Source organism: Microtus ochrogaster, unplaced genomic scaffold, assembly GCF_000317375.1.
Source record: "Microtus ochrogaster isolate Prairie Vole_2 unplaced genomic scaffold, MicOch1.0 UNK46, whole genome shotgun sequence".
Lineage (NCBI taxonomy): Eukaryota > Metazoa > Chordata > Mammalia > Rodentia > Cricetidae > Microtus > Microtus ochrogaster.
The window spans coordinates 1600483-1623151 of record NW_004949144.1 but is presented as its reverse complement, the minus strand read 5'-3'; the positions used below and the strand labels follow the sequence as shown (position 1 = coordinate 1623151).

The 22669-nt window shown below is 36.6% G+C and overlaps 1 protein-coding gene across 1 annotated transcript; it reads right to left on the bottom strand.

Moving 5' to 3' along the window:
* Positions 1-8057: 8057 nt before the first annotated feature.
* On the bottom strand, positions 8058-21039 carry LOC101982643 (killer cell lectin-like receptor 2). The gene is made up of 6 exons (XM_005369265.1): positions 20928-21039; positions 20423-20479; positions 19273-19497; positions 17205-17344; positions 14876-14982; positions 8058-8223 (listed from the first exon to the last, which is right to left on the bottom strand). The coding sequence occupies exons 1-6, from the start codon at positions 21037-21039 to the stop codon at positions 8058-8060; spliced, it is 807 nt and encodes a 268-aa protein (XP_005369322.1).
* Between the last annotated feature and the right edge of the window lie 1630 nt (positions 21040-22669).

The window sequence follows — 22669 nt, the reverse complement described above, 5'->3', positions numbered from 1 at the left end:
ATTCTAAGCTTCACCACTATTTCCCACATATGGAGAGCCTAGTTCTGTCCCTTGGAGGCTCGACAGCTGTCAGTCAAGAGTTCATGAGTTTCCACAAGTGTGTTTTAGCTGTCTGTAGAGTTCTCCATCATGATCTTGACCTCCCTTGCTTACATGCCATGATAGGGGTTTACAATCATTATTATGGAAGGATTAATAATATCTTTAAAATTTATACATTTTAAAATCTGTAATACAAAAAGAAAAAGAGCCAAAAATGTTATGAAATCTTGCGGACCAATGAAAAAGTTTTGTGTCATTATTTTAAAATAATTTAACATCTGTAAATGAAAGCATATTGTTGTAATCTCTCTCCTTAAGAGGCTGAGACAGAGGATTATAAATTTGAGGATTATAAATTTGAGGATGACCTGGACAGGATGACCAGGTCATCCTGAAGTGCACAATGATTCTGCTTCACAAGAAAACAAAGGTTGAGATAAAGTTTGCTAATAGAGCATGGCCATCCTCAGCTTCTCACTAAACAAAATAATTCTATTGAGCAATTATTGCTACACAAACTACACATATTTTAATATATTCAACTTGACTTGTTTGGGTATGTGGGCATACTCCTGAAGGCATCAACATAAACAGGAGAATAGACTACCACCTTCCAAAGCTCCCTCATGTGTCTCTTATTTCTCTTAAGGTAAGAGCATCTAACACCTACTATAGCGCAACCTTAAGTGCACAGTATGTGTGGACAAACTGGAGACACAGTGTATTAATGCATGTTGAAAATTTCATTATCCTTGTAACTGCCTCTGTGAAGCAAGTGTTTGTTGCCTGCACACCAACTCTGGTATCTCACAAGCCTTTGCCTTTTAGAGCTGGGCTGTGTTAGAACCCTCATCTGAGTTGAGTCAAAGAGTACAGTCCTGAACCGGCCTTGTTTTGCTTTGTACATCTTCCACTTAAATCATGTTTGGCTCTTAGTTGAGCATCTCACTTTTAGGGTATTGATGTGTGAGACACAGTTTAATTCTGTAGCCCAGGCTATCTTAAAGCCTCCTTTATAACCAAAGCCAGCATGGAAGTCACTACTTTGCCTAAGATGGCCTCAAACTGGTGGTGAGCCTTCTGACTCGCTCTGTGGACTGCTCAGGTAATAGTCATAAGCCATCATGCCAAGACAATTTACTTCTTTCAAGGATAAATAGTACTGTGTTTGTGGACATGTGCTTCATTTTTTCCTACTGATTTATTCACAATGGATGCATCAGCTGTCTCTATATATCTACTGTTACAAACAATGCTGCATAAAGCATGGGCATATAGCCGTCTCTTGCCATTCTAAAACCTCAATTTCTGATAGCTGTGAGATTTTACTTAGAGATGTTTAATCAAAACATTGCTTCAATAACAGAACACTAGAAAATAAAAATTTCTACTATTCACCTTGTCTATTGTAGGCACAATGTTGAAGGACACTGTTTTTGCTGTGGTATAAAATATTAATAGTTCATCAATGACAATAATAGAGTAGATATAATCAAATCTTCCAGGACTGAAACTTATCCTTTTGGAGGATAAATGATGATGATGAACTGGTACCATAGACTCTTACATGATTCTTTATTCATAGATTCCTTCTCAAACCCTTAGATAGTGAGATTTTGAGTGTAGGCAGGTTTATTAAAAGAGAGACCTTGAGGTGTTGTATTTAGTTTGCTTGTAATCTGAGCAAAAGCTGTGCGGTAAGAGTATCCTTGGCTACTCCTTTCTCATCCTGGCTTAGTGTCAGGGCACAAAGTCTGTTATGAGAAATCTCATTACTGGAGTAGATGGGAACAGAGACCCACATCCAGACAATATGTAGAGAGTGACAGATCTTGGGATACTCAATTCTACATAGGATGTCTCCAACAAATCCCTCCCCTCAAGGCTCAGGGAACTTTATGAAAGAAAAGGCAGAAAGAGTATAAGAGCCGCAGATGATGGAAGACACAAAGGAAACAGGTCTTCCACACACAAGGGAACAGATGCATAGATGAACTCACTGAGACTATTGACAGCAGACCCAGGACCTGCACAGGTCTGAGATTCCCGGATCCCTGTATCAAGAGAGAAAGTGAACACAACTCATATCCCTAGTATAGAAGTTCTCTCCAATTGATAACCACTTGTAAAAGAAAAATTACTTTTCTCTGACAGAATCTCACTGAGTACAAAAACCATACTTTTTTTGGTCATTGATATCTTGCAATATTTTTATTAAATTATTTCACTTATTTTACAAACTGACCACAATTTCTCCTACATCCTCTCCCCCATTCTGTCCTTCTACCTCCCTTTTATTCTCCTATCCATACTTTATCTGTCTCAGAAAAGGGTAGGACTACATCTTCATAAATGGGCAGGCTTCCCATGGGTGTCAGCAAAACATGGTATATCAAGTTGAGACAGGATAAAGCTTCTTTTCTTGCACCAAGACTGAATGAGGCATTCCTACATGGGAAATAGGTTCCAAAAAGTGAGCTCAAATGCCAGAGATGGGTCCTGATTCCACTTCTAGTAGCCCACAAACTGACAAAGCTACACAACTGTCACCCACATGCAGAGGACCTAAGTCAGTCTCATGCAGGATACTTAGCTGTGGATCCAGTCTGTGAACTCCCATAAACTCATGTCAGCTTTCTCTTTGGGTTCCTGGCTAATTCTATCCCTCCACCCTCTCTTAAAGAGGATTCCCAGAGCTTATCCCAGTGTTTGGCTGTGAATCTCTGCATCTGATTTCATAAGTTACTAGATGAAAGCTCTCTGATGGCAATTAGAGTAGTCACCAATCTAATCAAGAGGAAAACCAATCCAGGCACCTTCTATAGGAGTCTTATCTGGAATCCTCCTTGTGGAATCCTGGGAGTTTCCCTGGCACCAGGTTTCTCTATAACCCCCAAATGGCCCACCCTTTCAGGATATCTTTTTCATTATTCTCTCCCTACATCCTGCCCCCAATCTGCCAACCACAATTCCTCATGTTCCTATTACCACATTTTCCCCTACCCCAGTTTACCCAGAAGATATCATCTATTTCCTGTTCTCAGAGAAATCCACTCCTCTCTCTCTCTTTTGGGCCTTCCCTGTTAGCTACCTTGTCTGAGACTGTGAATTCTAGCCTGGTTATTCTTTAATTTATAGCTAATATCCACATATGAGTGAGTATATAAGATCTTTGTCTTTCTGGGCCTGAGGTACTTCACTCAGGATATTTTTTTCTAGTTCCATCAATTTGCCTGCTGATGGAGGAAGGTCATTGGTTAATTAAATAAAGAAGCTACTTGCCCTGATAGGTTAAAACATAGGTGGGAGGAGTAAACAGAACAGAATGCTGGGAGGAAGAGGAAGTGAGGTCAGACTCGACAGCTCTCCTCTCCGGGGCAGAGGCCTCAGAGAGACACGATGCTCCACTCTTGCGGGCAGAGGCGAGAGCTCTGCTCTCTGAGACACACGCGATAAAGCTTGGACCCAGGATGGACGTAGGCTAGAATCTTCCCGGTAAGACCGGTGCTCACAGATTATTAGAGATGGGTTGATCAGGATATCAGAATTAGCCAGTAAGGGCTAGAGCTAAAGGGTCAAGCAGTTTTTAAATGAATACAGTGTCCGTGTAATTATTTCGGGGTATAAGCTAGCCGTGTGGGCGGCTGGGGTGCTGGGGACGCAGCCCCGCCGCTCTTATTACTACAGCCTGCAAATTTCATTATGTCATTGTTTTTCACCACTGAGTAATACTACATTATGTAAATTTACAAGATTTTCTCTATCCATTCTTTGGTTGAGGGACATCTAGATTGTTCCAAGTTCTGACTCTTACAAATAATGATATGAACATAGTTGAGCAAGTATCTTGTGGGTATATGCTCAAGATTGGTATGGCTGAGTCTTGAGGTAGATTGAGTCCCAATTTTCTGAGAAACTGTCATACCAATTTTCAAAGTGACTGTAGGAGTTTTCACTCCCACCAGATATGGAGGAATGTTTCCCTTAATCTTCATCCTTTCCAACATAAGCTACCATTAGTGTTTTTGACCATAGCCATTTTGGTAAGTATAAAATAGTGTCTCAGAGTCATTTTGATTTGCACTTCCAGGCAAAGGACACTTTAAATATGACAAAATGGCACCCTGCAGAATGGAAAATGATCTTTACCAACATCACATGTCACAGGAGACTAATCTCCAAAATATATAAAGAAATCAAGAAACTAGACATCATAATACAACATAATACAATTAAAAATAGTGTAGAGATTTGGTGAGGGAAGACCTTCTGTCTATGTGTTGCTTTTGTTGATTAATGAATAAAAAAACTGCTTTGGGCCTGTAGCAGGGCAGAACAGAGCTAGGCAGGGAAAATAAACTGAATGCTGGAAGAAAGAAGACAGAGTCAAGAGATGCCATGTTGAGGGGAAAGATGTGAGTAGCCAACTGGAACATTGCCAGTAGGCCACGAGCCTCGTGATAAAATATAAAATACTGAAAACTGGTTAATTCTGACATAAGATCTAGCTAGTAATATGCTTAAGTGATTGGCCAAGCAGTGAATTAAATAATATAGTTTCTGTGTGATTATTTTGCATGTCTGGGCAGCCGGGAAATAAAAACACAGCCCCCTACATCAAAGATTTAAACAGAGAATTCTCAACAGAGTAATTTCCAATGGTTGAGATACACATAAGAATTGTTCAACAGCCTTATTCATTAGGAAAATGCAAACAACAATGAGAATAAGATACTGTAAGCATCTCTTATGATCAGGCCACATGCCCAGCAGTAGAAGATCAACACAAAATGAATTCGGTGACATTTTCTGAGTTTGTTTTTCTCATAATGCTATGTTAGAGTTTTTTCCTTTCTTACAGGTCCTTTACTACTGTTTCAAGTTTTTTGCTATTAAGGGATTTCTGTGTGTGCAAATGTGTCTGTCTCTCTGTATGAGTTTCTTGGACTTCTTCTTTGGCTCTTTTTCTTCCATTCACTTTGTTCTATTGTGTTTTGTTTGTTAATTTTATCTAACTTTAGCTTATTATTATTATTATTATTATTATTATTATTATTATTATTATTATTTAGATGCATGATTATTCCTACAATAGAGAGAAAAAGAAAGAATGTGAATTTGGATGAGTGAGAGAAGTAAGGAGAATTTGGAAGGAGATGTGGAAATGTAAGCCATAATCAGAACACTTTGTATTAAGTATATCTATTTCTATTAAATTTTTATTCAAAATAAAATAGTCAAACATCTCTCTCCAAATAGTAAAGTTGATTTTAGTGTCCAGTGCATTAATGGGCACATAGGAAGTACTCAATAAGTATCTATTATGGTTTTTAAATGAGAGGAAGGAGCATATTATTGTTACAGAGGTCCTGAGTTTAGTTCCCAGCACATGGGTAACTCAAATTCTCCTAAAAGTTGAAGTCCAGGGGATCCATTGCCCTCTTCTGATCTGTGAAGGACCCATATATACATGGCGTGTGATAACACAGAAACACACACACGCAGGAACATTTAAATAAAGAAAAAACATTACCTTGAGCTAAATCTATGCAAATTTGAAATAAAACTTTTTATAATACTTATTATGAAAGCATAAAAAGTGATAAGTCAAACTTGAATGAAATATTTAATTTTATTACTGAATGATTTATTTCAGATTATGCAGACTAGACAATAGAAAATGCTTAACACATAGTTCTGTGAAATGCAATGTTACATTATATTGCTACACAAACCTCTTACAATGTTACAGTTAGAGGACAGACAAAGCCAATGGGTGGTAAGAAAATAATGAACAAATATTTGACAAAACAAAACATATATGTGACATATAAGTATTTGAAATACGATGGTCGATATTATCAGTTCTTAGAGAAATGTAAAATCCTAAATTTATCACAATAGTAAAAATCCAAAGCATTGAGACCATCAAGTATTGGCAAAGATGAGGGACAAAGGGAACTCTCCTGTGATACAAAGAAAGTAAGATGATGTAAGCCATGTAAAACATGTTGGAAGGCTCTTGGTAAATGAAATTGCACTTAACATAAGGATTCTAATATCAGAGTTTTAGATGTCTACCAAAAGAATTAAATATATATTCACACAGTGACTAAAAAAATTAGCATAAGAAGTTCATTAATAATTGTTAATACTTAAAAACACACCATGTATGAATGTGTGAATGACAAATATTGTAGAAAATTTGAGTAATAGAAAAGTGTTTAGTAACAAAAACAATGAATCACTAATCCATGAAATAAGATTGAGTTAGATAAGAAATAATAATAACAATAAAAGATACAAAGAAATATGGAGCCAATCACAAAATTGTGCTTAGTATATAAAACTATGGAATGCCTAATTAATTTACAGTACAAGAGAGCATATGCCTGCTTACCTGGGCCCAGGTGGTGAGGCCAAAAATGGCAAAAGATCTTTCAGTGGTAAAAGTAATTTCCTTTTAAGTTTTGATTGTTATCTTAGGGTTTCTATTGCTATGATGAAACACACATAACCAAAGCAACTTGGGCGAAAAGAAATTGTTTTGCTAACATTCCAAATAGCAGTCCATCACTAAACGAAGTCAAGATAGGCACTAAAACCTGACAGGGGCCAGGAGGCAGAAGCTGACGCAGAGACCACGTAGGAATGTCGATTACTGGAAGCTCCCCATAGTTTGCTCAGCTTCCTTTCTGATGGAATTCAGAAACACTAGACCTGGGATGGCATCACTCAAAATGTGGTGAACCCTTCCTATCAATGACTAATTAAGAAAATTTTGTATAGGCTTGCATACAGCCAGTTCTTATTGAGGCACTTTATCAAATGAGGTTCCCCTTCTTAGATCTATCTAACTTGTGTCAAGTTGACATAGAACGAGTCTACACAACAATTTTTAAAGAGCTGTACATAGTTCATAAAACTCACATTTCACATGACTTAGACTGGGTACATTTTGTCATATACATACTACAAGGTAAATTTTGATTTTTTTTTTAATGTCAAGGTCTTGAAACAGACATCACAACTCAGTAAAAACTTTATATCTAAAGGACATTACAAATGAAAACACTGATGATAGTAAACGTGAGGAAATTTTGACAGTGATGTGAGGTAAAAAACTGACAAATATGATTTTGTCAAATATTCGCATTACTTGGTAAATACTAAATTTCTTGAGTTTTATTGTTTTAGTATGATGCTAAAAAGAAATTGCTTGTTTATAAAAATATTTATGGGAAGTTTAGTTTTATTATTACCACCAACATTATTATTATTCTTCGTGAGAAGTCTCACTCTGTAGCCCTAAACTACCTCAAACCTACTATGCAGTCTAGGTTGTACCCAAACTCATATACCTGTAAGAAGCTGAGTTTTAGCCATAACATCTGGTTTGCTTCAACTAATATTACTCTATCTACGTGATCCCAACTTATGAGCAAATGAGAGAGAAAGACAGAGAGAGACCGGGAGGGGGGGAGGGGGGGACGAGAACACATAAGGACTACAGATGGGTATAGGAGTTTTTTAAAACTATCCCAGCCACTATTTGTCAAATGTGGGAATATATTTTACAGCAAAGAAATGTTTCTAAAAAATAAATTCTACATTCAAAAAATAACAAGCAATAACCAAACAGAAACCCATAATTTCATCCTAGTTCTTAATTGTGATGCCAGAGCAGTGGAATATAGAAATGGATTATCCTAGTGGGAAGGAGATGTGTGCCCTCTTTTTTAAGCATCTGTATTTGGATCCATATCTCATTCAGGAAACAAAGAAAATGATTTCTCAGAGCTTGGATCAGATGGCATCCATTCTCCAGATATAAGCTGTTGTGTTTACAGGAAGTGAGATGGCTTCTGCTGTGTTAAGTCAGGTTTCAGAAGAATATTGCTTCCCTTTCCCATCCATTAATCTGTTTGCTCAGCTGACCGAGACTTGTGGTTAAGACACTCAATCATTAAGTAGTCACAAATCATCACATGAAACCAAGAAAGATGATAAACGTTCTATTTATACTTTTCCTCCATACTGCACACTGGATGAGGGAATTTATCCATTCTCCTTTCACAGATGCAGGGGTACTTTTTACCACAGTCATCGGTATTTATTCCTTTATAACTGAGAAATGCACAGCCTATACGTTCCTGTAACGATTTCACTGTTGTCAAATCACTGTAAAAAAACATATAATGGACAGTTATTATAATTTGAAGCATATATTTATATAGTCAATGATTTTAAAAATAAAATTTATTGGCCAAATAATAGAATATATAATCACTTGTAGGAGTTTTACTAAAGGTTTTTTATTTTCTCTAAATTCATAAAAAATTATCTTGGGCCAGTGACATGACTCAGTGGATAGAAGCCATTGCTATCAAATCAGACTACCAGAGTTTAGCCCTGAGATACCACACAGTAGAAATAGAGATGTGACTCCTTTGACTGCCCTCTAACTACAGATGTGCAGTAACATGATCACACATATGCACATACATTCACACAAAATAAAAACATAATAAAAATAAACAGAAAAATAATTTCTTAATCATAATTCTACTCTTTATTCCGCACTGTTAAATTTTAATCATGAAGTAAAATTGTTTAAGGATCACTAAAATATAATTTTACACTAAAGTTGATTTCCTATACTTTTTCAATAAAGACATCTAAAGAACAAGGAATGTTGAAATAAGAGCAGCGGAGCTGCATCCCCAGCACCCGGCCGCCTGCACGGCTAGCTTATACCCGAAATAATTACACGGAAACTGTATTCTTTTAATCACTGCCTGGCCCCAATAGTTCCAGCCTCTTATTGGCTAGCTCTTACATATTAATCTAACCCATTTCTATTATTCTATGTAGTCCACGAGCCGGCTTACCAGGAATGATCTTAACCTGCATCTGACTGGCGTGGGAGAATCATGGCGGCTCACTGACTCAGCTTCTTTCTCCCAGCATCCTGTTCTGTTTTCTCCGCCTACCTAAGGGCTGGCCTATGAAATGGGCCTAGGCAGTTTCTTTATTAATAAGAAATCATTCCCACATCAAAGGAAAAAATAATGTATGTGACAAAAGAACAATATGCTATGGCTTGGTCAACACAGATAGTTTTAAGCTGGCTAGCCTAATGAGAATGTGCATTAAAACTAGTTGAAAGAGTATGAAATCCACAGAACTCCATGGGCCTGTGAGGAAAAACTGATACATCTTCAGCATAAGGTAACCTTCCTTGAGCCCTAGATTTAATCTAGGTGGGAAAAGAGTATTCAGATTTACCCTAGGAATGGAAAAGGAATATAGATGAAACTACATGGCGTGTGGATCATAGACAGAACAGGTAAGGTAGAGTAGGAGTGAGCATACAAATTAGTTAGCTAGGAGGTATGATTATGGATACAGTCCATAAAGTATGTGTGTTGAACATGGTCAAAGAAGAAAAGACCCAGTAGACATTTTGTATTCACAAGACACACATAGAGCACATATTCTGCATCATGAGCTCTTAACTTTACCTCTGTGTCCACTGGCCAAGAAACACAAGGTAATCTCACAGCTTCTCACTAGGTTCATTAGAAGATGGCATTTGTACAGATGTCCAAGCATCTTTCCACTAGTGATAATGCTTATGGAAGTTACAGAAACCTTCTGAACACCAGGTTTCCTTATTGAAGTCTCATGTCTGACCCTATTTACCACACCACCATTTGAAAATGGACGCTTAAAAGAAATCCTACACTAGATCAGAATTGAGTATAAGAAAGGCTTATTTATTTAGGGTTAGACTCACAGATCACAGTCCTCTGATCGAATGGAAAACAGGAAACTTATCCAGCTGCTAGAAAAGAGAGTAACCTTGTGCTTTACATTGGCATTTATACTTTAAGAGGCCATGCCCATGTTGGCAGATAACTTAAAGGCTACTGGCTGTAGAAATTCTTACAGCACGCATTAGTGAACAGTTTTCCTGCATAGTCAAGGTCTACAAAGGTCTCTTAACCTGGGTACAGGCATTCTTCCAACCTCTGGCACCTCACTCTAAATGTTACCATCTGCCCATTTCACTCTGCATGGTGCTGTACGATACAAACAAATTCATTAACTCTGTGGCCATACATGATGAACACTATCAATTTTATCCCTTGAGAGGTATAGATAGGAATAGCAGAGCTATCGTTTATGAAAGGATGCATCATAGAGAAAAAAAATTTAATAACAATGATTTTAATCTATTTGCTTTGAATATAGCAATACACCCTATAAGGCCATGAGTTTTCTGACAAACTCTGTTACAGCCTGACCAATGTTGTGACAGCTTGGCCCCATCTGTAATAGCCTGTTTTAGAGAGTTCTTGGAAAAAAGAAAGGAAGCTATTTTCCTGCATATTTGGAACCTAACTCTCACTCTGGTGGGGCCATATTTAGAACTGAAGTGAGCCAGACCTGGCATGTTTCTAAACACTGAATGAAAGGTTCCTGAGAAAGTTACCACTGTGGATACCACTGTGCTTCAGATAGTTTCTACAGCTGCTGAAAAGAAACTCTGGAAATACCACAAAGGAAATGACACCATAAGCAAAATCCACAGAAACAGTACATCAAACCCAAAGAACTTCAGACACTAGGATTACCACCTAATGTGTATAAAATAAGTATGGTTGATATCTTTAAATAGAAAAGTGACAGGACAGGCACTTGTAGTCCCAGCACCTGAGAGACCTAAGAATTAGGATTTTAAACCAAGCTCTGCTGACATGAACCTCTATTAAAAACAACAGAATAATAAAAATAAAAATGATTTCAAGTGATATAAAAGGCAACTTAATAGTATAACTAATTAGCAAAGTTATTCATGGAAAAACAAAGATTTCCTAGGGGAGAAATTTCAGTATTCTATACGTAAAGCACCAGTAAGCAGGAGGAAAGATAAGAATGTGATATGAAAATAGAGGGGAATTTTCTGAGGATTAAAGGAACAAATAGGGATACTACTGGGGGTATAAAGAACAGAAGTAAGCAGGAGGAAAGATAAGTATGTGATATGAAAACAGAGTGGTATTTTCTGAGGATTAAAGGAACAAATAGGGATACTACTGGGGGTATAAAGGAGAGAAGAATCAGGGGTGGAGTCAACAAAACTAAAGATGTACAAAATGCCTTATGGGCACCCATTAATTAGTAAGCTTGTAGTTTTTAGTTGACCCATATAAAACAAACTCCACATTTCTATGGTGGTTTAGGGTGTTTTATTTTCATTTTTTGCATGTATTTGTTATTTTCCTCTTTTATCTGATTGGTTTTTTTTTTTTGCTTTATTTGATTTTCATTTTTGTTTTTCATTTGGGAACAAAGAGAGAGAAAGAACATTAACTTAGGGGGATATGGAGTTGTGGAGAATCTGGGAGATCTTAGAGGTAGAAAATCTGACCAAAATATATTCTACTGAAAATATAATTAAAAATCAAAATGTAACTGTATAAATGACAGTCATAGAGAACATGAGTTTTAAATGAAAATCAAAGCACAAGGCAGAAATTACTGGTCAGATAGATCACAGAAGTCCACAAAAGAGTACAGACCATTGCCACTGTTCTTGACAATGTTGATCCAACATAATTACATGGTAAGACCCTAATACAAACAAAAAAAACAAAACAAAACAGCACACACTTTGACATCAGGACATAGATAAATCAATCTCAAGCCAATCAAGAAGCATCTTCACTTGGGCTAGCATTCAAGTGGTCAGAAAGTGCTTTGTAGGCTTCAGAGGGAGAAAAGATATGAATGTCTTACCCAACTCTGGACCCTACATGCCTCAATACTGACCTGCAAGGCAAGATGTGCCCCCATGGAACTATCATTATAGGATGAGTAATTGCTTTCTTATAGGCCCTGAGGTCTTTAACACATCAGAGATATAATATTCAGTATTCAATATTGTAATCTAAATGAAAAGCTCAATATTGGGGAGTTCACAAGCCCTAGGTTGGTATCTGCTACAATTGCATTGCTAAGTGGTCAAGTGGTCAAACTGCAGTTCTGATATTTTGATTTATTCCCTAAAGCAGGATTTCTCTTGACCCTTGTCAGAGAAGCTTCTTTATATAGTGGGCAGTACAGAGTGGCAGGATTGCTCAAAGTGCTGAAGAGAAGAGAAAGTGTATACAGTCCTATGGAGATGTCTTCATCAACACCATCCTGGCAACCACAAATACTCAGAGAATATCAGTGAAGAGAAAGTGGAAAAATGTAAGAACCAGCTGATGTGGAAAAGCTCTGTGAAATGCTGCCTTCTGGACTTGACACGGCTATGAAATCACAAACTCAGCAGTTGTGGTTGCCTATATGCAACCTGCACAGGGTTAAGCCAGCTGAAATTCCACTTAGATGGGGAGCTGCCCTTTACCCTTTAGTGAATCATTATTGTTAGTGTACAGTTGTTGGAAATGGAAGACTCATTCTTTACTGGGGGTGTGGCTACTGCTTGTGTTGCTTTCACCAGTGATTGTCCTATAACCATAAAACAATGGACAGTATTAATAAAGAAAACTTGAGTTATAGGTGACTACGTTAGTGTACAGTCAGGGAAAGGTTTAAGAGGGCAAGCATGTGATGAATATGATCAAATTTCATTATGTACATTACAATATTTTCAATAAATATTATTAATTAAGAAAATTAGTGAGTAACAATCTATTAGATTGAAAATAACCTTTGATCTCATTATACACGATAACACTTTGAGATAGAAATTACTCATTAAATTATTCTTACATTTATAAACAATAAACAATTATATACATTAAGTACAAAATGTCAAGTGAAAGTTTTAGATATTCATACTCATTGTATCTGTCAGCATGATCCAATAATATCATGTCTTCTTAAGCTTTTTATTTGTTTCTTCTCTGCACATCATAGAACATACAGTTCTAATGTGTGTTCAGTATTTCATTACTAACAGCCATCTTCTAGACAATTTCTCTTCCCTGTGTAACACTTGATCAAAATATGTGATATGCATCTTTTTCTTACCCATGGGTTTCATCGAAAATGAGGAAAGCCATGTAAAATGAGAGAAAAGCCTTTGCCCACATTTAAACAGGTGTTGCAGGAAAAGGGCCATTTGTTCATCCTGGCTGCTTAGTCTCAAAATAATCACACAGAAACTGTATTAATTAAATCACTGCTTGGCCAGTTAGCTCTAGCTTCTTATTGGCTAACTCTTACATTAATTTAATCCATTTCTATTAATCCGTGTATTGCCACAAGACAGTGGATTATCAGCTAAAGTTCCCAGCATCTGTCTCTGGTGTCTCCATCACTTCTGTCTGACTCTACACTTCTTTCTCCCTGCATACAGCCTAGATTCCTCTGCCTAGTTATGTTCTTCCTTGCATAGCCTCAACAGTTCTTTGAACCAATAAAAGCAACACAGAGACAGAAGGACCTCCCACACCATTTTCCCTTTTCTGTTTAAACAAAAAGGAAGGCTTTAACAATAACATAGTAAAATTACATACAACAAAACAGTTATCAAACAAAAATTACAGTTGTAATATTAATATCTACTTTGTCTTTTATCATAACTAAGGAAAACTGTATCTATAAATTCTTCAACTCCATCAAAGATTCTAGAAGGATATAATATTACCTAAGTATACAGTAAGCTCTTTGTAATCTACTTTCAAATCTCCAGAATTGACAGAGACATATCGCTATCTGGACAGTCACCCAAAGTTCTTTTGTATCATTGGGGCATCTGTCTTAGGACTACTGGTAAATAGTAACCAGCAGACTTTTCCATGATGCAGGAAATTTAAAAGACAGTTGTACCTATATTCACAGTTTGTCCGTTATTTTCTTCTGTGTCCTGCAGACCATCTAGCAGACACTTTTATTAAGCAGGAACTCTGAAGGACACTGTCACCTTTAGACAAATTGAGCAGTCATCTTTCTGTCGGCCCTGCATGTCCAGTTTATCAAGCAGTCCAGGGAAGAGCAGTTTCTTGCTAAAATGGTTAACCAACTCAATAAGGAGCCTCTTTGATGCCCACTTTACCCTTGAAGTACTTTGTGCTGCCAGAAGCAGATGTGTGTCATTGTCATGAAAAGTCTTAGGTTCTTAAAACCTTTTAAATGCCATATTCCATAGTCCTTGAAAGGTTTGAAGAATGCCTATCCATCTGAAATACATCTCTGTACATCTAGAAATTCTAACTAATATGACTACAAGCTTGACTATTATAGATGATTATCTATTAACTTATATTTTTTAATTATACATTACATTTTTTTTGGTTTTTTGAGACAGGGTTTCTCTGTGGTTACATTTTTAAATGAGTTACACAAATATAATTACTTAATCAAGATCAGAAATACATATACATATAACATAATGGACCTCAAATTTGTATCAATAAACCAAGATTCATACCAATGTAAATTATTCATATCTATATTAAACAGGGACTGTGCTTTCATTTTTCAGCTGCTCAGACACAATCAGACAGAAACTATAGTAATTATAATACTGTTTGGTAATGTCTTAGACTTCTTAGTAGTTAGCTCTATTAAATTAATACATTCCTATTAATCTGTGTATTGCCACAAGGCTGTGGATTACTGGTGCAATATGTAACTCTTTCAGCAGCTACATGGCATCTCTTTCTATTTCTGTTCAGTTTTCATACGTGGCTTTACTCTGCTAAGCTATTGAGCAAAATATCATTACTCACTAACTAATAAAGGTAATAAATATCACATACAATCCTCCCAACTCATCTACCACTGTTAGTGTGTGAGTGTTCAGGAAACTTACAGGTAAGGTGGCTCTTCATCAGTCCATTGCCATTTTTTGCTTTTTGTTGCATCATACGATAGTCCAATCCAGTAAGTGTTTGGATCAATTTTGACCTGAAGGAACTTCTGCAAAGGAAAAGACATATCTGATGATACAATTTCCTTCTGTTTCAGAGAAAGAACAACATAACACATTTTGGCTATTTTTATGTCAATCCTCTGTTGTCCTTTCCTCCAATCCATTGAAATTCATTTTTGATGTAATTCCTCACTAGTGGCTCATTTGTGCCAAAACCAATCAATTACATAATTTATTTTAAAAAGAAATCAGGTATCTAAAGATACTGTATTCATGCAATGATTTGTGACTGTGTTTCTTAGAGAAAGTTGCACTGTGTAGCCAAGGCTGTGCTTGAATTCATAATCTCCCTTATTCAGATTCCTAAATGAACATGGCATACCAGCTCCACATGTAACTTTGAACTTATGAAAGTATTCAAATGCACCTTTGACTATAGTCAGTTCTGCCAATGAGACATGTTTGGATAAGAGTGGCCTAGAGTTTACGGGAGTGGCCAATCAATGCTGGTCCACCCTACGTTCCTAAACTACCTGGAGTACCAGGACCCACTTGTTGGAAGACCAGGACCCTAGAGACCTAGGATAGAATCAGCCAACTGGAGAAAAATGTCAATGTAATAATGCCTAATAATATTTACAATACTTAAAGATTGATTCCTAGCCCAATTGTCTTCTGAAAGGCTTCATCCAGAATAGATGGAAAAAGAGACAGAGACCCTTAGCCAAACTTTAGACCATGCTCCTGCTAATGAGAGGGAGAGGGAGGAACCAAAGGGATCAAAGATTTCAGGAGAGAAGTTACAGAATCACCTACCCCTTACCCATGAAAGCTCACAGTGTCTGAAGAGACAATTAGGGAGCCTACATAAGACTTACTGGACTCTTTATATGGGGCAGTTGTGTAACTCGGTCTTCTTGTGGAACATCTGATAGTGGGAGCATGGGCTGTCTCTAACTCTGTTGCTGGGCTTTGAGACTCTATTCCTTATAGTGGTTCACATTTCCCAGTCTTAATTGGAGGGGACAGGGCTGTCTGTTCTTACTGCAATTTGGTATGTCCATTTTTTTTTTTGTTGATTCCATTGGAAGCCTACTCTTTTTGAACAGAAAAGGAGTGGTAAAGGATTGGGGGTAGAAGTCAGGAGGAAATGCCGGCAAAGGTTGGGAGGAGAGGTAGGAGGGAAAACAGCAAACAGGAAGTAAAATAAACAAATTTTCTAAAAGTTGAAAAATTCTGTGTGAAAAGCTGTGCATTAAAATCCATGCTTCAGACAGGAAGCTATTCTGTGGTAGAACTTGATGAGGAGAGAAAAAGATATTTGGAAATATTTAATGTACTTTACATGTGGCATCCCAATTGAATGATTACTAAAATTACTAAATATATTTTGGCATATGATTTTTAGATTATCTACATTTCTGTGCTGAAGGAAAAATACATTAAATTGAAACAAAATTTGTACTGTAGTTATACAAACATGTAAATAAATTGCTCTAGAAATTATGTGTCATGTTCTAAATGACTAAGGTTTCAAGCTGATCCTGCAACTGTTTCTCCTGAAAAATATCCTCTGTGTATTTGGATACATTTCTTTAGTAACAAATGTAAACAGAAAATGTCAGGACCTTGATCATTTTGTTCCTTTAAATACTCATTTCTTGAGATAGATATCAGTTTTGAAATATGAGAATTTTATGAAGTAAATATTATGGCCAGATTCCGTGAAAATCACAATGGGACTATCTAGTTAAAAACACTTATTACATGGATCTTATATAATTTTCATTTTGGAAATGGGCACAGAAGTCAGTTAATTTCTCTATTGTCATCTAACTGTTCACTTCAGACACTTCTGGACTCAAAGGAGCAAGCACTAAGTTCCACGTAATGGTGTAACTGTCTCTCTGGAACTAAAAAATGTCAGTCACTGCATATTCTATATCAAAGCATTAAACTTATTTAGGGGAAACATGATTTTCTGAGAGATTTTCTAGTAGGTTCTTAAGAAAGGTAGGAGATTACAAAGATGCAGTTGTCTGTCAATATCGAGTATCTTTGTCAAAGACCCTGTGTCCTGACACTAAGCCAGGAGCAGGAGTGAGTTTCTGGGGAGACTCTTACTGCAATTTTGCTCTCATTACTGGCAAACCATATATAATCTTGAAGGTTTTACTTTCAAAACCATGCCTGTACTCAGTATGCCACTATCCAAGGGTTAGAGACACAAATCCCAGAGAATAGAAAAGCATGGAAGAGTCTATGGTACCAGTTCATCCTCATTGTCTATCTTCAAAAGTGACAAGCTGCAGTCCCGGCAAGTCCGTTTACATCCACTCCAGTGTGTATTGTCCATCATGAAATAACATTTTATTCCAGAACATAACCAGTATCTGTCAACATATTTGCCTATAACAGAGAAAGTGCATAACTAAACTTCGCATTTTCTGGCATACTGTATTCAGAGAAATTCATTTATCAAGCCTCTATAACTAAGAAAATTATCACGGCTCTCAGAAATTGAGATTCTAGAATGCAGAGAGACTCCTGTACACCCATGCTTTATGCAAAGCTCTTTTTATGGAAACAACTGATGTGTCCATTGTGGATAAATCAGTACAAAAAAATATAGCAGATGAACACAAAGGAATACTGTTTATCCTTGAAAGGGAAGTAAATCAGCTGGGCATGGTGGCTTATTCCCATGAATCACCAGCAGTTTGAGGCCAGCATAGGCTAATTAGTGAAGACTTCCATACCAGCCTTGGTTAGAAAGTAGATTCTAAGACAGCCTGAGTTACAGAGACTCAACACCCCAACACAAACAATACAGATGAGGAGCACTGTGGCAAACATAAATGAACTTGAGCATGGTGTGCAAAATGAAGCAAACCAGGCCTAGGACCAAATTTTATGACTCAACTCAGATGAGCGTTTTAACACAGTCCAAGTCTAAGAAACAGAGCCTTATAGTAAGGCTTGAGGATGGAGAATAAACACTGGCTGTTCAAATCTGTTACAAGGATGACAGAATTCTAGATTAATAGTAATGCTCTGGGCTCATACTCATTCATACATAGTGTGCATTTAAAGATATGCTGTGTTCTATGTTTGATGCTCTTATTTTAAGAGTTATAAGAGTCATACGAGAGAGCTTTTGAAGGTGAGGTGATAGTCTGTTCTGATTATGTTGATGCATTCAATGGTGCCCAAACATGTCAAGTTGAAAACAATGAAATGTTTCCAGTTTGTTTAACAACAACACCTCAATACAATTATTTTGTTTATTGAGGGGATGGGAAGGTCTATGTTCAATTAACAAACTTCATCTTCAGTCTTTGTTTTCCTATGAAAAGGTATCATTGTGTAGCTCAGGCTGGCCAGGAATTTGTTGAGCTACACAGACTGTTCTCAAATTTACAATCCTTCTGCCTCAGCCTCCTAAGTACAGGAATTACAGTGTTAAACTATCATTTACAGATGACAATGGTTTTTTTTTAAATTAATGACACAAAATGGTTTTCATGGGTCTGAGATACTTCAAAGATATTTTTGGAGCTTTTTCTTTTCTTCATACATATGTTATAATATAGCAATTTTAAAGCTATCTACTGTCCTTGCATAATAAAATTGTCAACCCTTACTACTATAGCAGAGTAAGTTCATATGAAAAAGCTCTTTGTAAACTCTAAATTCTGAACAATTATTTAATAATTATTGATCAGTTGAATCAATAAAAGATATCCAGTCATGATGCAAAATAAAAAGCTTTCCTCACAACACTTGATATGTGTATCTTTTAGGTGTAATTTATAGTGTTACTTTTAGAAGTGCATAAATGTGAACAGCCATGGTGAAACTCTCATTTGAACTTTGGGGAGGGTATCTTAGTCAGAAACGGGCCAACTTTCTCATAATAAGACAGAAAAAAACACACACATTGTTATTTCTGTGACTGTATCCACCTAAATGCTCTATGTTCATTTTAACCTAAACATTTTATAAATACACTCTTAATAAAAAATTTGATGTTCTGACAAAAACAAAGTTGGATACTCAGATTTTCCCATAACTAAAAATGATCTGAATTTTTAGCTGTGATGAATTGTAATTCCATGCACTGGTAGCAGCAGGAGCACCCAATGACCCCTGAGTTCTAGATACTATAAGATTATCCTAACCCAAACAAGGATTTCCAGTGTTCTTTACCTCTACATAAAACCTCAACCATTGACCCACAGATCACCAGTGATAAAAGTGGCTAACGGGACTTCAAATCTTCTGGAAGAGAATCAATATAAAATAGTGCAATTCCTTATTAAAGATCCCCTCCATACCTGTGAACTGTATGAAATCTAAAACTTTTGTTTCCCCACAGAATCTGTTCTGTTCTCTGTTGGAGGAATCAAGTTTCTTCTGATGTTTGAGGTCATCAAGCTCTTTAGACTTATTACTCAGCATCTCTTTCATTAGGGAGTTATTCTTTTGCAGGGTGTGGTACTGTTGAATGAGGTTGTTTAGAGTTTTCTGCAGTGCATGTTGGTTTCCACTATACTGAGAAGCTAAAATTAATAGCATATATAAAACCAAAAAATGAGCATATGAAGTAAGTATTAAAATCTAAGATTAGAGAAGAAACTTTATTTTTATAGCAACATATGTCGTTATTTTAATTTGTACTTTAAAGTTTAGATATTAACATATCAATTGACTATATAAATTGAAATATCAATATCAATGTCAGTAGATAGACTATAGTTCTATCAGCAATTTCAATATAAAATAAATGATAGTTACAGCCGAAGGAAACTGTAGTGGAAACACCATACCTCCCAATTACCTCACATTTTAACACCACAAAACTTACAAATAAATAAGTAAAACATTCAGTGAACACTTAACACAACATGATAATATGAATGAAGAAGCATTAAGAAATGACACAATTCTCACTGGAGTCTTTGGAAAGCATAATATACATATATGTAGCTGTGTTTTAGCCCAGACTGAGAGTGAGTTTCTCTAAACATTTGACAAATTCCAAAAAAGCTCAGGCTTTAATGTCTCTGTACAAAGGAGTTATTTTTATCTAACAATATCCTTAACATTCACAGAATAAAATAAATAAATGCTCTCATTTCTTTTGCACATCTGTTTCTCACAGAATGCTTACATTTACATAAGATTCACAATCACCTGAGTTCAGGAGACTGACTATGACAAAGTTCTCAGAAGGAAAACTACCACCACGTCGTCAAAAGGAATATGACCAAAACTGAGACAAAATGAGGCAGCTCCTAACAGTGAATAGGGTAGGTATGTAAGAGAACAGGATACTGTAGCATCAGAAAGAAAACATCCAAAGTCCAGAACTATGTGGCATATCCCCTATTATAGACAAGACAATGGACAGTGTTAACTGCATAAGTAGTGTCTAAAGTTATTACTTAGGCAGAAAGGCAAAGAAGATGTTTATCAGTTACTCACCATATGCCACCAACACTGCGACAGCCACCAGAAGGGAACAAAGTATTCCCAGAGATACTGCAACAAGGTACCAGGGGGCTAAACACTCTTAAATTAACAAAACAAAGTAAGAAAATTATCACCATGAAAAGAGCACATCCTTTTACTAATTATAATTTTGCATAACATGGCCTCTAAAAATTTTACAGAAGTCCATCTTGCAACCTGACTGAACAAAATTGTGCTTTCTAAATTGTAGATCTCTCCCTAAAATTTACCTACCATACAGATGTTACATTTGGGAAATTACACAGGATTTCAAACTTTTTTCACCTTTAGCTTTGTATTCTCAGTCCTCTGTCTCAGCCTAGAAGTAGCTGGATGACAGGCACAAGACCCTCCTCACATCCCTTCTATTCTTGTGTAGCCCAACTGTTTTCAATTGAAGCCAGTAGGATATTGTTTTCAAATGTCAAAAGTTACAAGGCATAAAATCCAAGTGAATTAAAATGTTTAAAACATTTACCTCTGTGTAGAGTTCGTCTTGGCCCTTGCGTCTCATCATGCCTTCCTCGGGTCTGCAATTCTGAAGACTTTCCAAATCTCACAGTTGAGTAAGTGATCTCCTCATCACTCATCTTGATAGTAAGTAAAGTATGCTTTGCTTTAAAACCCGACCTTGAGTGATTTCTTAAGAAAAAGGTAAAATTTCCACCATCAGGATCTGATGCTGCAGTGTGATAGGAAGGGGTGGGATCTGACTTCTATAGCAATCCAAACATCCTAACAGGGTCTGACCTTGAATTCCACTAGAGGTGAGAAGTCTTTGAAGATTTCTATTAAAGTCATTTATATTGCTACTAGTCACAGTAATTATTATCAGAAAATATAGAATGAATTTAAAATATAGTAATAAGTTATTGTAATATTGGCACAGCCTATGTGTTCAAAATATTCAACAAATATAGAAATGTTAGGAAAAATTGGTACCACTGAAAAAATTCATTGAAAAACTTTAACACCAACAATTCAAATAACAAATAGTCAAAGATTTCTGAATAAATAATTGTTTTTAGCTGTGAGCCTAGCCTTTCAGCACAGGACCTTTCTCTGGCATTTAGCTGGCTTTTGGTAATCTGTTCCCCATGCTGGGTTACCTGTCCATTTCTCAAAGACATAAGGGAGGAACTAGGTCTTGCCTTAACTAGATGAGCAATGCTTTGTGCAAGCCTATGGGAGGCCTGTCCTTCTCTGAATGGAGATGGAGGAGATGTGGTGGTAGGATGGGAAAGGGGACGGGGAGGAGGGGAAACTGATTGGTATGTAAAATCCAAGAAAAACTATTATTTAAATAAAAAACACATAAAATTTTTCTTTAAATTTAGTTACATATTTTTAAAAATGCACAAGAATAAAAATGTTCTTACAGTTTTTTAAATTGTATATGATTCTCAGAGTCTCCAAAAAACCACCTTAAAAACAGTATTTAAACCAAGGACAATGGCACTGGGTTTTGATCCTACTGCATGTAATGACTTTGTGGGAGCCTAGTCTGTTTGGATGCTCACCTTCCTGGACCTGGATGGAGGGGGGAGGACCTTGGACTTCCCACAGTCAGGGAACCCCGACTGCTCTTTGGACTGGAGAGGGAGGGGAAGGGAATGGGGGGAGCGGGAGGTAAATGGGAGGAGGCGGAAATTTTTAATTAAATAATATAAATGAAAATGAATGAAAGAAAAAAGCATTTAAAGATTAATCCTGAAGATGATTAACATTTTGGGCTACAAGGCACATATATATTTTTTGGGTTAAAGCCCAAACCTGAGCTGCCCAACCTCTCCATCCAGCCACAGTCTACACAGTCATCTCCAGGATCAAGCCTGGTAAATGCAAGAGAGTAGAGATGATCCTACTGAGTGGGGTAACCCAGACCCAGAAAACCAAACACCAGAGTGTCTTTCCTATCTGTGGCTCCTGTCTGAAAGTCTTCAGACATGCTACAAAATCTGGAGTAACTGCAGCAACCAGGAAGGTGGAAAGGGGCATTGGAAAGGTTATGTGTGGCACCAATAGAGAGAAGCATAGCAGGATAAAACCTTAAGTTTAAATATCAAATCATTTCATGTACACAATAATTTCACATGTTATATTCCAGTATATAATGTTGCCGGATGAGCCTACATGAAAATAAATTTTGTCATTAGGCCTCAGTCGTTAATGCCCATAATGGATTCAATTCTCTCATTCCACTTTTATGTTTGTTTTAAA

Bases quoted from the DNA above. Each gene is read 5' to 3' on its own strand.
- LOC101982643 (XM_005369265.1), bottom strand. From the start codon at position 21,039: ATGAGTGATGAGGAGATCACTTACTCAACTGTGAGATTTGGAAAGTCT. The intron at 20,480-20,927 runs GTAAATGTTTTA...ACCTTGTTGCAG, and splicing joins AAGACGAACTCTACACAGAG to TATCTCTGGGAATACTTTGT. The intron at 14,983-17,204 runs GTACCATAGACT...TTTCCTTTGCAG, and splicing joins TAGACAATGAGGATGAACTG to AAGTTCCTTCAGGTCAAAAT.